The following is a 12,497-nucleotide window of genomic DNA, read 5'->3' as shown; positions in this document are numbered from 1 at the left end:
TTTTTTTTTTTACTTTCTATCCTGCCACAGGAGATAGCCTACCTGCAAGTTCTGCATAACCGAATGGTGAGTGCCATGTTTCGAAGTTCGAAAAAGCGCCGGTTCGACACCGCTTAAAACATGTGCCTGTGTGTTTGGCAAGACACTTAAAAGCATGCCTGTAAGCGAACACGAAGATTAGCTTCCTTGCCCTCCCATCCACTTAATCCAAATCTTCAACTGCCAGAAAAATTAAGGTTCGTTCAAATGCGCATGTACGACACTTCTGTAGTGTCGACTTCACTGGTTAGGTTTTGGTGAAGCTAAACAACTGGCAAGTTTAGTATTTGTTGAACTGCATATAGGCCTACCTAAAGAGTTTTCCTGTAGGCTACATATAATCTATTTTACAAGTTTTAGTTTTGCTAAAGAGAAGCAGGTAAGCTAATCTTCCTGAATCTTCAATAGATGTAGGTTGACATATTAAATTATGGTTACGCTCATGTTGATGATTGATAACGATCTGTACGAATTTGCGATGTTGACGCTAATCTGATAAATCTCAGGGGGGTGATTACTTACAAAGTACATCTTAGGTCAAAAAAGTTGGCCACCCCTGTTCTAAACTAAATAATCAACCAAAAAAATGTTAAAAAGGCTTATAGCTTTACCTCGCGCCACCTTCCGTATTTGGTCTTTTAAGATTTCCTCGGCAGAATTTTCCATGAGGGCGTCTGTATTACGAAAAATAATCCAATATCTTCTAGAGCTTCTCCAACCCACGGCCTTGAAAGTGTCAGTTACTCCTCTCAATAACGTACCACAGTCGGTATTTCGTTTAAATTCCAATGACGCTCCGTGTCCGTTAAAGCTACAAAAAGTATAAAAAGTTATTGAAATTTAGAACTACTCAAAAATCTAGTCTGTTGCTGGAAACATAGGGGGACTACTTAATTTTGGTTTAAGAGTAACAGCATATTTGCAAAGTAACTGAATCAGTCAGGAGCAGTTGGTCTCGTTCTACCGACTTGAGAAAAAACAAGTTATTTCTCTTAATTTTTGTAAACTTTCTCTCTTCCCTCTCTTCACTGTATTATATTACCCGTGCGGGCTTAGGGTATGCTACTTGTATTTCAAAAATCAACAAATGTGTAGAAATGCGGACGTAATGTCCTCAAAACACAAACAAATGCAGTTATTCCATGCAAAAAAAGATAGATAGGCCGTGCATGTGTCTCGTCACTCTAGTGTCTCACTTTAATCTATTTGTGTTTACCTTCTTCTAATTAACATAAAGACTGCTCAAAACTTTTGTAGTAATCAAGAAAATAACTTGAACTGAGCCTCCATTAATTTCAATTCTTAAACGTTGATAAATATGGTCAAATATAAACAGTAGGTTTTAAAAAAGAGCTCAGTTGGGCTGAAAACAGTGGCATAGCCAAGGGGGGGGGGGGGGCGGGGTTTTGGGGGTTACAACCTCCCCTTTGGCACGCGTGTGACGTCACGATATTGAGAATGATGCTTTCAGTCTAAAAAAATTGCCTAATTTTAAACAAAATTGCATTAAAAAAGCAAATTTTGCCAATACCAAACATCTCAGCCAGGAATTAGTAACAAGAAAACATAGAGACTTAGCTTTATTTTCGAAAAATAAAGAAGAAAACATGATCTTATACTTTTGCTATGCCACCAGACACCACCATTTTACAGGAATATTTATAACCACATTTTTGTTGAAAATGCTCTCAGAATGCACCAAATTCAAAGCAATTTTTTAAAATTTTCTGTGGGAGGTTACTGGCTGAAAATCCTAGCTACGCTACTGGCTGAAAATACACAAATACGAAAACGAGATAAAGTTTATTTTCCATGCTGGTTTTAGCTTCTTTGAATAGAAACTTTTACATTTATCTATCCTTACAATGGAAACGCAAGAATGGCAACTACATTTGATGTAATTCGCTCTGCTTGGCTTTATGCTGGCATTGAGCAATTTTTTGTCGTATTCATAGTAACTTATTTATTGTTTACAAAGTTTCGCAATTTATCTAAAAGCAAATCATCAATTAACATAGCGCTGAGTGGTTTATTTAGCCACAAAGTAACCTGTATTTATTTCATGACAAATACAAAACAATTTCAAAACACTAATGGTGGTCGCGAGTCATTGTAGCATCAATTAGGGGCAGGGCCGTTGACAGGATTTCTCGGGCCCGGTACCAATTTATTTTCGGGCCTCTTTCATCGACAATGTTATGAATATAAAGGTTGCTCTTAAAATAGTGATGGCACATGCCGTTCAAAGTAGAAAATTAATAGGAATAGATCAAACCCGATATGTCAAAAACATGTTTGTTTAACAGATCTTGCGCAAACTTAAAATTTTTCGAACCGCGAAACTTGCTATCTCTATTTATAGCGATTGTTTTTTGAACTTTTATTTCTCACATGGCGTTAGATTATTACTTCCCGTTCCATTGATGTTTCACTAGTCATTCTAGGCTCATCAGAAGACAATTTACAGCAAAGTTAGTGCAGACAGTCAGAAAGTTTTCAATTTGATTTGGGAAAGGTTGGGCCTAACTCAAACATTTGATGATTGTTGCAATCTGAAAAGCGGTTTTGGTCTAATTTTTAGTCAAGAAATAGGGAAAATCTTCTTACCTGTGCCATTTCAGTTTTTGAGTTTAAACAAACATTAGCTTGTGTATTTTGAAATTCGTGTTTCGGGTTAATATTATTCGTGGTTAGGGAAATCACTATACAGTACTAGACTAAACTAAATTCTTATTTTACTGTTTGGTGGCTGAAGTGGCTATTTTAGCACCACAAACCTGAAGCAGGCCTGGTACCCAGAAGGGGGCCCGGTATACTTCACCATCTGACGGCTTAAGGGGCTGTTTTAACCTCTGATGGCAATTCCTTTACATCTGATTATATTAAGATCTTGATAATGTTTGAAGTCGCGGCAAATCTTTCAAATCCGGGCCCCTTAAATATTCCGGGCCCGGGTCCAAAAGTACCACCTAGACCCCCTGTCAACGCCCCTGATTAGGGGTGCAATGCTACTGAGGATAGACTATACTGAAGTATCTGTACAGTGTAGGCTACAACGCTCTCAAAACTTGTGATACTTCACTGCCGAGCACAAACTTCACTGCCGAACACTCGCAGTAAACTTCGATGACGATTCATTGCGTAAGAAATTAGCTATAAACTAATTAAAGATTTGAGTAAAAAAACAACTTTAACCTCAAAACAGATCCACGTAAAAGATGGAGGTTGAAACTTTAAAATCTAAAACAAGCAAATATTAAACAATACTGTACAGTTTAGCTTGGTGTGATCAAATTGATTCGTTTACTTTACACATTATAATTTTAGGCTACATAGGAAGATGATTTCATCATTAAACTGCGCAATTTTAAAATCAACGCGAAGTAATGGAGGCATAGTTTTTAAACTTGAACTTTCAATTTGAGCCTTAGCCTGAAAACGATGAGACCTTACTAAGTGAAAACTATGGCCGAGGTATTCCAATCGTATCTTTTGAACAAAGAAAGCATGAAACTCCCGAAGTCTGCTGCGGTGATTCCAGGTCTGACCATTGTGGAACAACATAGGAATCCTTTCTTTCTATCATAAGTTACTCTCCTGCAGGAAGTACAAAAGCATGAGCTTGGCTGTACAAAATACTGTTGTGTGGTGGCATAAACTAATCGATGAATCAACGAGCAAATACTTTTTCTAGACGTTTAATGACAGATTTTTTTCAAAAATGCAATAATTATGTTGCATAATCATAGATGGCTATAATAAACGAAAACTTAGAGAAAATAGCAATTTAAAAAAAGTAGGCCTATTCCTTCTACTCGTTTAACTATATGCTTTGTCACGATTTCTTTCTATCTCTTACCAGGAAAAAGACTTGGAAATGTTCAATGACGTAGTTTAATGGGTCAAACCGAAAAGCAGTCAATTAAATGTCGAATGATTCTACTAGTGAAATGATAATTAATCTAACTTCTTGAAGGACTTCATTACACCTTCATACACTTCATACTTCACTTCATACTTCACTTCATACTTACACTTCATACACTTCATATAAATTACACCACTATTTATAGAAGGTTTCTCGGTATAGCAACTTCGAGAAGGTTACGTAATGTCACACCACTCATTGTTCTGTCAAGTTGCATTAAATGTAAACAACAGAAGCTCAAAGAAGTTTAAAGAATATCACGTGGTGTAGAAGATTCTTACATAATAAATATTTCGCAATCGGACATTTACTGATAAACAACCTTATGACGTCATGACAAACGACGCTCAGAAATCATGAAAACAACAGTACATTCCAGAGTTGCATACTTACAGACGATTCTAGAAATACGTTACATAATACAGATTTCTCATTCGAAGGTTACTTCAGGTCATAACCGATAATAACACATCGCACCAGAATTCTACAACCAAAACAACACGCTCGTTGAAGATACAAAGCAAGCCATCGTGAGGCATTGCACCTTGATTGTGACATACGCCCCCCCTTAGAATATTGTTGCAAACAATATAACATCACAATCAATACAATACACATTACAAAACAATTAGTTACTTGATAAATCAATTCTCATAATTATGTTCAACGACTCATTAGCCATCGTTGCATGAACTACCAAGGACGGCGTTTTTCAAAACAATAATTACGTTTTCTGCGAAAGTTTCCATCGTCCTCAATGTCTTCAGTGCACCGGCGAGCGAGATGACCCATCTTCTTACATCTGAAACACCTCCTCTCTGGACAGTCCTTGGCCAGATGACCCTCTCTGTGACAGTTGTAGCAAGCCTTTTCATCAAAAGGGCAGCTCCTGGCTATGTCCAATCTCCCCACATCGGTAGCAGTGGTTGTCACGGCAACGTCTGTTTTCCGAATGTCCGCCGTCAGCAACGCACTCCCTGGCGAAGTGTCCGCGTTTACCGCATCTATAGCAAACTCCAAATGGTCGTCGCCTGCCTCCTTTCCTCGATTCTTCGCGCTCGTTGTATCCGTGGTCGTGAGATTGTCGCTGATTATCTGCAGAACAATCTCGAGCAAAGTGACTATTCTTGCCACAAGAATAACAAATAACTTCAGAATCTCTCTCAGTATCATTTCCGATTATAAGATCAACTAAAGGGTTTTGTAAACATAACGCTTTCACAGTCCCACTACAATACGGACTTTCGATATATATCCTTGCTAACGGTCCTTGAATTGAAGTGTTATTAATCGACATCACAATGCCAGTTTTTACCGTTAATTGACTTTCTTTAACCAAATCTCTCCTCACTATTATACCCGTAGAACCAGAATCACGTAAAACTTTTACCTTTTCGTTTCCAACTGTTCCATCCACTACTGGCAGGTAATCTTCAGGTATTATTTCTTCGTAAGCATCTTCTTTTGTCTTCTTTCCCGTTTTCTTCTCCAACTGATCTTCTTCATCCAATCTCTCATTCCCGAGCGTGGGTTAATTCACGCAGGCAGGAATCATTAACGCACAACCGCATTGATGAACGTCTGTGTTTTTCCCATTCTTTCCAGACTGATTGGAAAGAGAAAACGATTTGTCCTTGCATTCCTTCGCTTCGTGTCCTTGCCTATTGCAACGATTGCACCACTTCCTTGAATCTTGATGATTTCTGTTAGTCTTACTCCGGCAGTTAACGTGCCTATGACCTAAGCCATTACAGTTAAAACAACGTACTTCTCTTGGAACCGCACCTCCTTTAAAATTATTTGTTTGCTCCTCGTCATTATCGCATGACAGCGTTTCTTCAGTCGACAACTTCTCATCATGAGCAACTAAATACTGTTCCGCCACACTGGCTATGTCTTCTAGATTCTTCGGACTTCTCTCCATTAAATAAACAGACAGATCTTTTGAACATAAATCTGTGAATTGTTCCTTAACTATAAGGTTTGCCAATCCGTCTAATGATTGCTCAGCCCCCGAAAGTTCAAACCATTTTAACAAAAGGTTTCTTAAACGTTCAATAAATTGAACTGGGCTTTCGTGTCGTTCAGGCTTTGCCTCACGGAATCTTTGGCGGTATCCATGCTCGGTAAAATTGTATCGCTTTAACTGAGCTAACTTCAATCTGTCGTAGTTCATGGCTTCTTCTTGTGAAAGTCTTGAATATACATCAAGAGCTTGTCCCGATAATAACATGCTTAGCTGGGTAGCCCACGTCGACTTCTCCAATTTGGCTATTGTAGCATATCTTTCAAATCTTAACAAATAACTATCCAACTCATCTTTTTCTTCAACAAATGATGGCAAATCTGGACGTCTAACTTGCGCCACAATAACATCTCGAGCATTATCATTAGTAGAATTAGATCGCTCACCAATAACCAGCTTTTGTCTTTCTAAATCAAGTCTTATCTTTTCCAATTCATATTGCGCTCTTCTTTCTTCAGCTTCTGCTTCGTACTGCCGTTGTGCACGTTTTTCTTCAGCTTCAGCTTCACGCTGTGCTCGTTTTTCTTCAGCTTCTGCTTCGCGTTGTGCCCGCTTCTCTTCAGCTTCAAGTTGTACTCGCTTCTCTTCAGCTTCAAGTAGTGCTCGCTTCTCTTCAGCTTCTGCTTCGCGTTGTACCCGCTTCTCTTCAGCTTCAAGTTCTGCTTTCCTTATTTCACGAGCAGCTCTTCTATCTTCTCTTTCGTCAGCTTCTTGCTGAGCTTTTTGGGCCATTATCTTGTGATACTCTTCCATCACAAACTGAGACTTTTCATTGTCACTCAGCCCCATTCGTTCAGCCATGCTCCGTAAGTCTTTAATCATCTCATGTTTGACGGTATCCGCCATTTTGACAGCTTGTTGTTAATTTATTATTCTTTCAATAAATCTTTCGGTATTCTTCGGTTATTCGGTTAATTCTTCGGTTAATCCCGGACGAGCCCCCAGAATGTCACGATTTCTTTCTATCTCTTACCAGGAAAAAGACTTGGAAATGTTCAATGACGTAGTTTAATGGGTCAAACCGAAAAGCAGTCAATTAAATGTTAAATGATTCTACTAGTGAAATGATAATCTAACTTCTTGAAGGACTTTAACGAACAGCTTCTCAAATAACTCTAATTTCGAACACAATTTATATCAGCACCAATTCTCATTTACTTGTATTCGATTACTTCAACTCTCAATCAACAATAAATTCTGCACCAACTACCAATCCACAACTCATAACACAACTCTCATAATCAACTCATAATAATCATCATAATAAATTACACCACTATTTATAGAAGGTTTCTCGGTATAGCAACTTCGAGAAGGTTACGTAATGTCACACCACTCATTGTTCTGTCAAGTTGCATTAAATGTAAACAACAGAAGCTCAAAGAAGTTTAAAGAATATCACGTGGTGTAGAAGATTCTTACATAATAAATATTTCGCAATCGGACATTTACTGATAAACAACCTTATGACGTCATGACAAACGACGCTCAGAAATCATGAAAACAACAGTACATTCCAGAGTTGCATACTTACAGACGATTCTAGAAATACGTTACATAATACAGATTTCTCATTCAAAGGTTACTTCAGGTCATAACCGATAATAACACATCGCACCAGAATTCTACAACCAAAACAACACGCTCGTTGAAGATACAAAGCAAGCCATCGTGAGGCATTGCACCTTGATTGTGACATGCTTCTTATTTGAGATAATAACCCAGATAGAAAAATCTGTCATTTTTACATTGATTTTTTACTCAATTTTATTATTTATTAAAACGTTTTCAAAATAGTTGGTTCCAAAAGATTATATAGCCAATGTGTGAGTTTGGGAGATCGTGATAAATAATGTGTTTGCTTGACAACCCATGCACCTGCAACAACCGAATGCTGTGTCAATTGTTGCTTACAGCTGAATAAATTACACCTATTGTGCTTAATGACTACCACAGGTTACAGAACTTTGAATAAAATGATTATCCGGCCCACGAGGATATTTTCTTATAGTAACCGGATCCTTTCTCAAAACGCTTGGTGACCTCTAGACTAGATTAAAAATGACCACAGGAGAGTTCTCAGTTAACAAAATAGTTTTGAAAGTTAAACCCTGCAATAAAATCAGTTTTTACTTTGATTTAACGCCATGTTGAAACATTGTAAACAAGAATTAGTTTGTTGTCTAGAAATAGATAATAATTAATTGTTAAGGTAAATCTATCAAAATTATAAAACGTTTACAGAATAATGAAAAACTACTATTAGTTGCAAATACACAACTTAAAAAAACAAAAACAAGAAAAAATTTGATAGCAGATAAAGCTTACTGGTGCATTTAACGCTTTTATATCATAGTCACCATTAAGTTTCTTCCTCTTGTCAAGGATTGGAGGCAATGAAGCTGCAGGTTTCTCTGTTGCGAGATGTTTCGGCTATTGTATAATGGAACCTAATGTTTTTCAACTTTCGCCAACTTCATGATATTGTAATTAATTTTATCGTGAAGTAAACTACCTGACACCGGGGTAGATTAGAGGCCAGCTCCAATGATTTGCTAAAGGGGCAACTCGGAGAGAGGTGATGTCACTTGTCAGGCCAATGATGGCGTCGATATCCAACGTACTATTTCCAGTGACGTTGCAATGTTCCAACAAACTGACTTCATGAATGTCTGTCGCTACCAGGGGTGCCCAGTCCGGATCACATTTTGTGTCTTCGTAGACAACGTTGATAGCTGATTTCTGTATGTAAGCATGACATGAAGTTATAAAGTTTAAGTGTGAATACTATCATGGAGCTGCCACTGGTCATGAGTAGAAAACATTTTTCTCTAAATAACTTGAAAACTAACAACTCTATTGAGTAATAGACGATTACTCTGTAGACAACACAGTATACACCACAGCAACGTAAAAAGGCATTTAGGCTAAATCATAATGATCTAGCGCAGCGGTTCTCAACCAGTGGGCCATGGCTCACTGGTTGGCCATAGAAGCATTTTGAGGTGGGCCACAGACATATTTAAAAAATTGAAAGATTTAGGCCTATGGAAACATTTCGTTTCATTTTTGTCAATATAGTTAATTTTACACTTATGTGTTTGTTGAGTTATGTTTTAGTCACAATGAATGTTGATGCAGTTTTTAGGTACAAAGTGGCAATCATCATTCTAATTATTGCAACATACAGTTTTACATCAACTAAATTTTTACAACGCTTTATGATGTAATAGACTAGTTTGTGGTTACAATTAAGCCATCTTTATAAGCGGTAGCTTTGTTGAACTTCTGCAGATCCGCTTTTTAGTAGGTGCAGCATTTTATTTTGTGGATTATTTTGGAGAGGAATTGACAATGCTTGAAGCTTTAAGTTTGATGAAAATTACATTCAGTATGTACATCAATTTTTGATAACAGAGAAGAAAAAGGACAATGTGTATTATGTTATAAAGTTCTTAGTCATCATCCATTGAGGCCATCAAAACTGAAACTTTACCTGGAAAGAGTTCATTCAAATTACAAGGATGAAGATGTGAATTCTTTTTAACGAAAAAAAGACAGTGTACTGTGAAGCGTCACGGCCTGGATTCAACAAGGGATTCAACTTTTTGTTTATAAACCTTTATTGTAATTTTTTTCCTACATAAAAACTAAATGGGCCACAGAACTTTTATGCAAACAAAAATGGGCCACGAAAGAAAAAAGGTTGAGAACCACTGATCTAGCATTTATATTTTATCTCTGTTTCTGTGCAAAGAGTCGTTTGGTTATGTCTTGCAGCAAAGAGCAGTGATTGTGGCAAAGTCTGGTTAGATTAACAAATTTATAGTTCTTGCTTTTGAGTGCATAGTTTTGAATAATACACTTAACGACAAACTACCTCATATACGGGAAGTGAAAGCGCTCGACTATTTCGTAAATAGTAACTTAGGCTAAGTGAATCTCAAAGTTACTTGAGCAAAGGCTTGAATTAAACCGCAAACGTTCAACTGTTAAAACCGTTCGCAAGATTATGTAAAAGATATTGTTATAATGCTCAGCCCTGTTGTATTGTCTTATTCATACCTAACCTGTAAGCAAAAGGTACAAATGAGAAGCATACAAAAACATCATTTTTAGTGGCAGATTAGAGGGGGGCTTGATCCCCCTTAGCCCCATGCTGGGTGCGCTACAGTGTGAAAGCAAAGCAATAAGTTAAAGTAAAACTGTTAAAGCCACCTATGACAGCGGATCTGATGAATGATGGTGCTGTGGCACTAAGCAGCTAAATCCGTTTTTGGGATTTTGCTTTGCTTCGTTACGTATCACAAACCTAAGTTATTTCTGGAAGAACATAAGGGTCGACTTGCCTTCGCTAGACACCCCAACATTAGGAGGTCACTTCTCGCATGTAAGGCATCGGGTGTATGGACTAGCGATCCTCCCCTGCTGTGAAACGCAACCACCTGAGTGGCAGGCCGGTTCTTTAAAGTCTATGACCTGGCTATGTTTATTGTGTTCTTCTCGCCGTGTCAATTATTTTGTACTCGTGCGTTGTTGATCAAAATAAAACAGTTCATCACCTTGTGTACATGCAGTTCTACAAATATACCTACGGTGGGAAAGATGCCATAACCCAGCGCTGTGAAAGATAAGCATTGCCATCCGCTTCGACGATGTTTACAAAGTTACCAATGGTAGAATCAAACCTGCAAAGCATCTGCTGATTGGGATAACTCTGAAATTGGTGAAGACCTCCAAAAATGTCGTTAAACTTCTTAACCATTTTGGACACGTGTCCAGGCTACACTTTGTGTGAGGGGTATGAAACAGAAATCTTGCTACAGGCTTTGGAGATGAAAAGAGCTACTCCAGAGGGAACAATTGCAGAAAAGGTTTAGCAATTGCGACTGCTTAGGACAACTATGATGAGAATAAAGATACTCTTTCAGGCAGTGGCACCCTCCATGATACACAAGCAATATGCTTCCAAAATATGACAACAGAGTTAGACGGATCAAATGAACAAACCCTATCACAAAGTCATAGTACCAATGCTAATTTGTCTTGGATTAGAAAAAGGAGTTTCAAAATCCCTAACACTGAGCTAGAGAACCTGCAACATAAAAGCCGAAAAAGGTAGTTTCTGTCAATCCAAAACTTTCTATATGCCTTCTGAAAATCTACAAAATGTGACAAAAAGGGATGTGATGTGGTCATTCACCATTGCTGGCTTTAACACTTTGCTCCTCAAAGGGAGGCCAGATTTGCCCCCTTCATATTTCCTTTGATTACTTGAAGCACAGTAACGCCATGCACTTGGTTTTTCTTGACTTTTCCTAAAATTGCCAGGCGGATCTGTTGATATTAAATTTGATGCTAAAAGTTGTGTAGTTTTCTTGTAAATTCAAGATTTTGGTGAATTTTTGCTATTTCTAGCTAACTTCCAGCAAAGCGTGAAATGGATTACATTGCGATAACAAGCCATAAGCTCATAATTGCTTCGTGCATCGATATGCGCGAGCAGAGAGAAACATCCTCTTGTTTTCCTTTGCTTGGTTTGACCTCAATAATACAAAGAGCGTTATTTCTTATGCTGCAAAAGAAAAGCCAGTGATCACAAAGCTGTTAATTAGACAGTATAATAGCAAACGTTTTTTCGTTATCAGCTCTACGAAGAATAGCAATCCACGATCAAAATAGTAGGCTATGTAGGCCACAAACTATTCAAAACACTTGTTACAAGCAGATAATATTCATTGACGAATAAAAAACGTTACAATAAGAAATCTTTCCTTGGGTAAAGACACGAAAAACCTGGTTTCGAAATAAACCTTCTATGGAAATGCTCTCATTGACAAAACTTGCAATTGATGAAATGTATCACTACAAATGCTTTTGGAAGAAGCCGGAGAAATAGCGTTTTTGCAAACAGTAATTGTGAGATACACTCAAAATTATGAGATAGGCTCCATTTACATGTAGCAGCTAACTCGATGGCTACATGTTCCATCTCTGCTTTATGTCGCCTACTTGTTGTTATGTCCTGCATTTTTGTTTTACAATGCACTGTGTGTTGTTCCAAAGAGGGCAAAATAAAGATGATAATGCCTCGTCTACATTACAAAATATAAAGCTAGGCGTCACATCACATCCCGTCACATCCCGAAAGCAGAATTTGCTTGACTTCGGCATGAATTTAGTCAGACATCTAATAATTCCGCACATACAGTAACGGCCACTCAACGGCTGTAAGATATATAATCAACCTGGTTCTGGGCGGTTTGTGTAACAGTTTAGGGGAAGACACTACTTGAAATGATACACCACACAAAAGATTTTCAATGAAGACTAGTCTAAAAACCGATGAGGATTGTGCTGCACAATAACTTCAAGTTTAGGACAGAAAAGACACAAAAATATCACGATAAAATTAAAGACTTTGTGGGAAAGTTTGGAGAATCATAACACTCTGCAAATACCATAAACGCGTAGTTTGCATGCTGCTCTAAGCTGGCCAGCAAC

At 37.8% G+C, this 12,497-nt stretch overlaps 1 protein-coding gene across 2 annotated transcripts in view; it reads right to left on the bottom strand.

The window, feature by feature from the left end:
- Window positions 1-4,774, bottom strand: part of LOC145775913 (atrial natriuretic peptide receptor 3-like) — a 32,223-nt gene extending 27,449 nt beyond the window's left edge. Inside the window, exons 1-3 of one of the 2 annotated variants that reach the window (XM_082587315.1) lie at window positions 4,696-4,774; window positions 3,488-3,636; window positions 651-850 (exon numbers count right to left, since the gene is read on the bottom strand). In XM_082587315.1, coding sequence (XP_082443441.1) covers window positions 651-850; window positions 3,488-3,603 — 316 coding nt within the window. In that variant the 5' untranslated portion in view covers window positions 3,604-3,636; window positions 4,696-4,774. The remainder of the gene's footprint in view (window positions 1-650; window positions 851-3,487; window positions 3,637-4,695) is intronic. The other variant, XM_082587316.1, reaches the window with a different exon arrangement.
- Window positions 4,775-12,497: the final 7,723 nt, after the last annotated feature.

This window comes from Aplidium turbinatum, chromosome 8 (assembly GCF_918807975.1).
Source record: "Aplidium turbinatum chromosome 8, kaAplTurb1.1, whole genome shotgun sequence".
Lineage (NCBI taxonomy): Eukaryota > Metazoa > Chordata > Ascidiacea > Aplousobranchia > Polyclinidae > Aplidium > Aplidium turbinatum.
The sequence above is the reverse complement of the archived record's forward strand: the minus strand, read 5'-3'. Positions and strand labels throughout refer to the sequence as shown.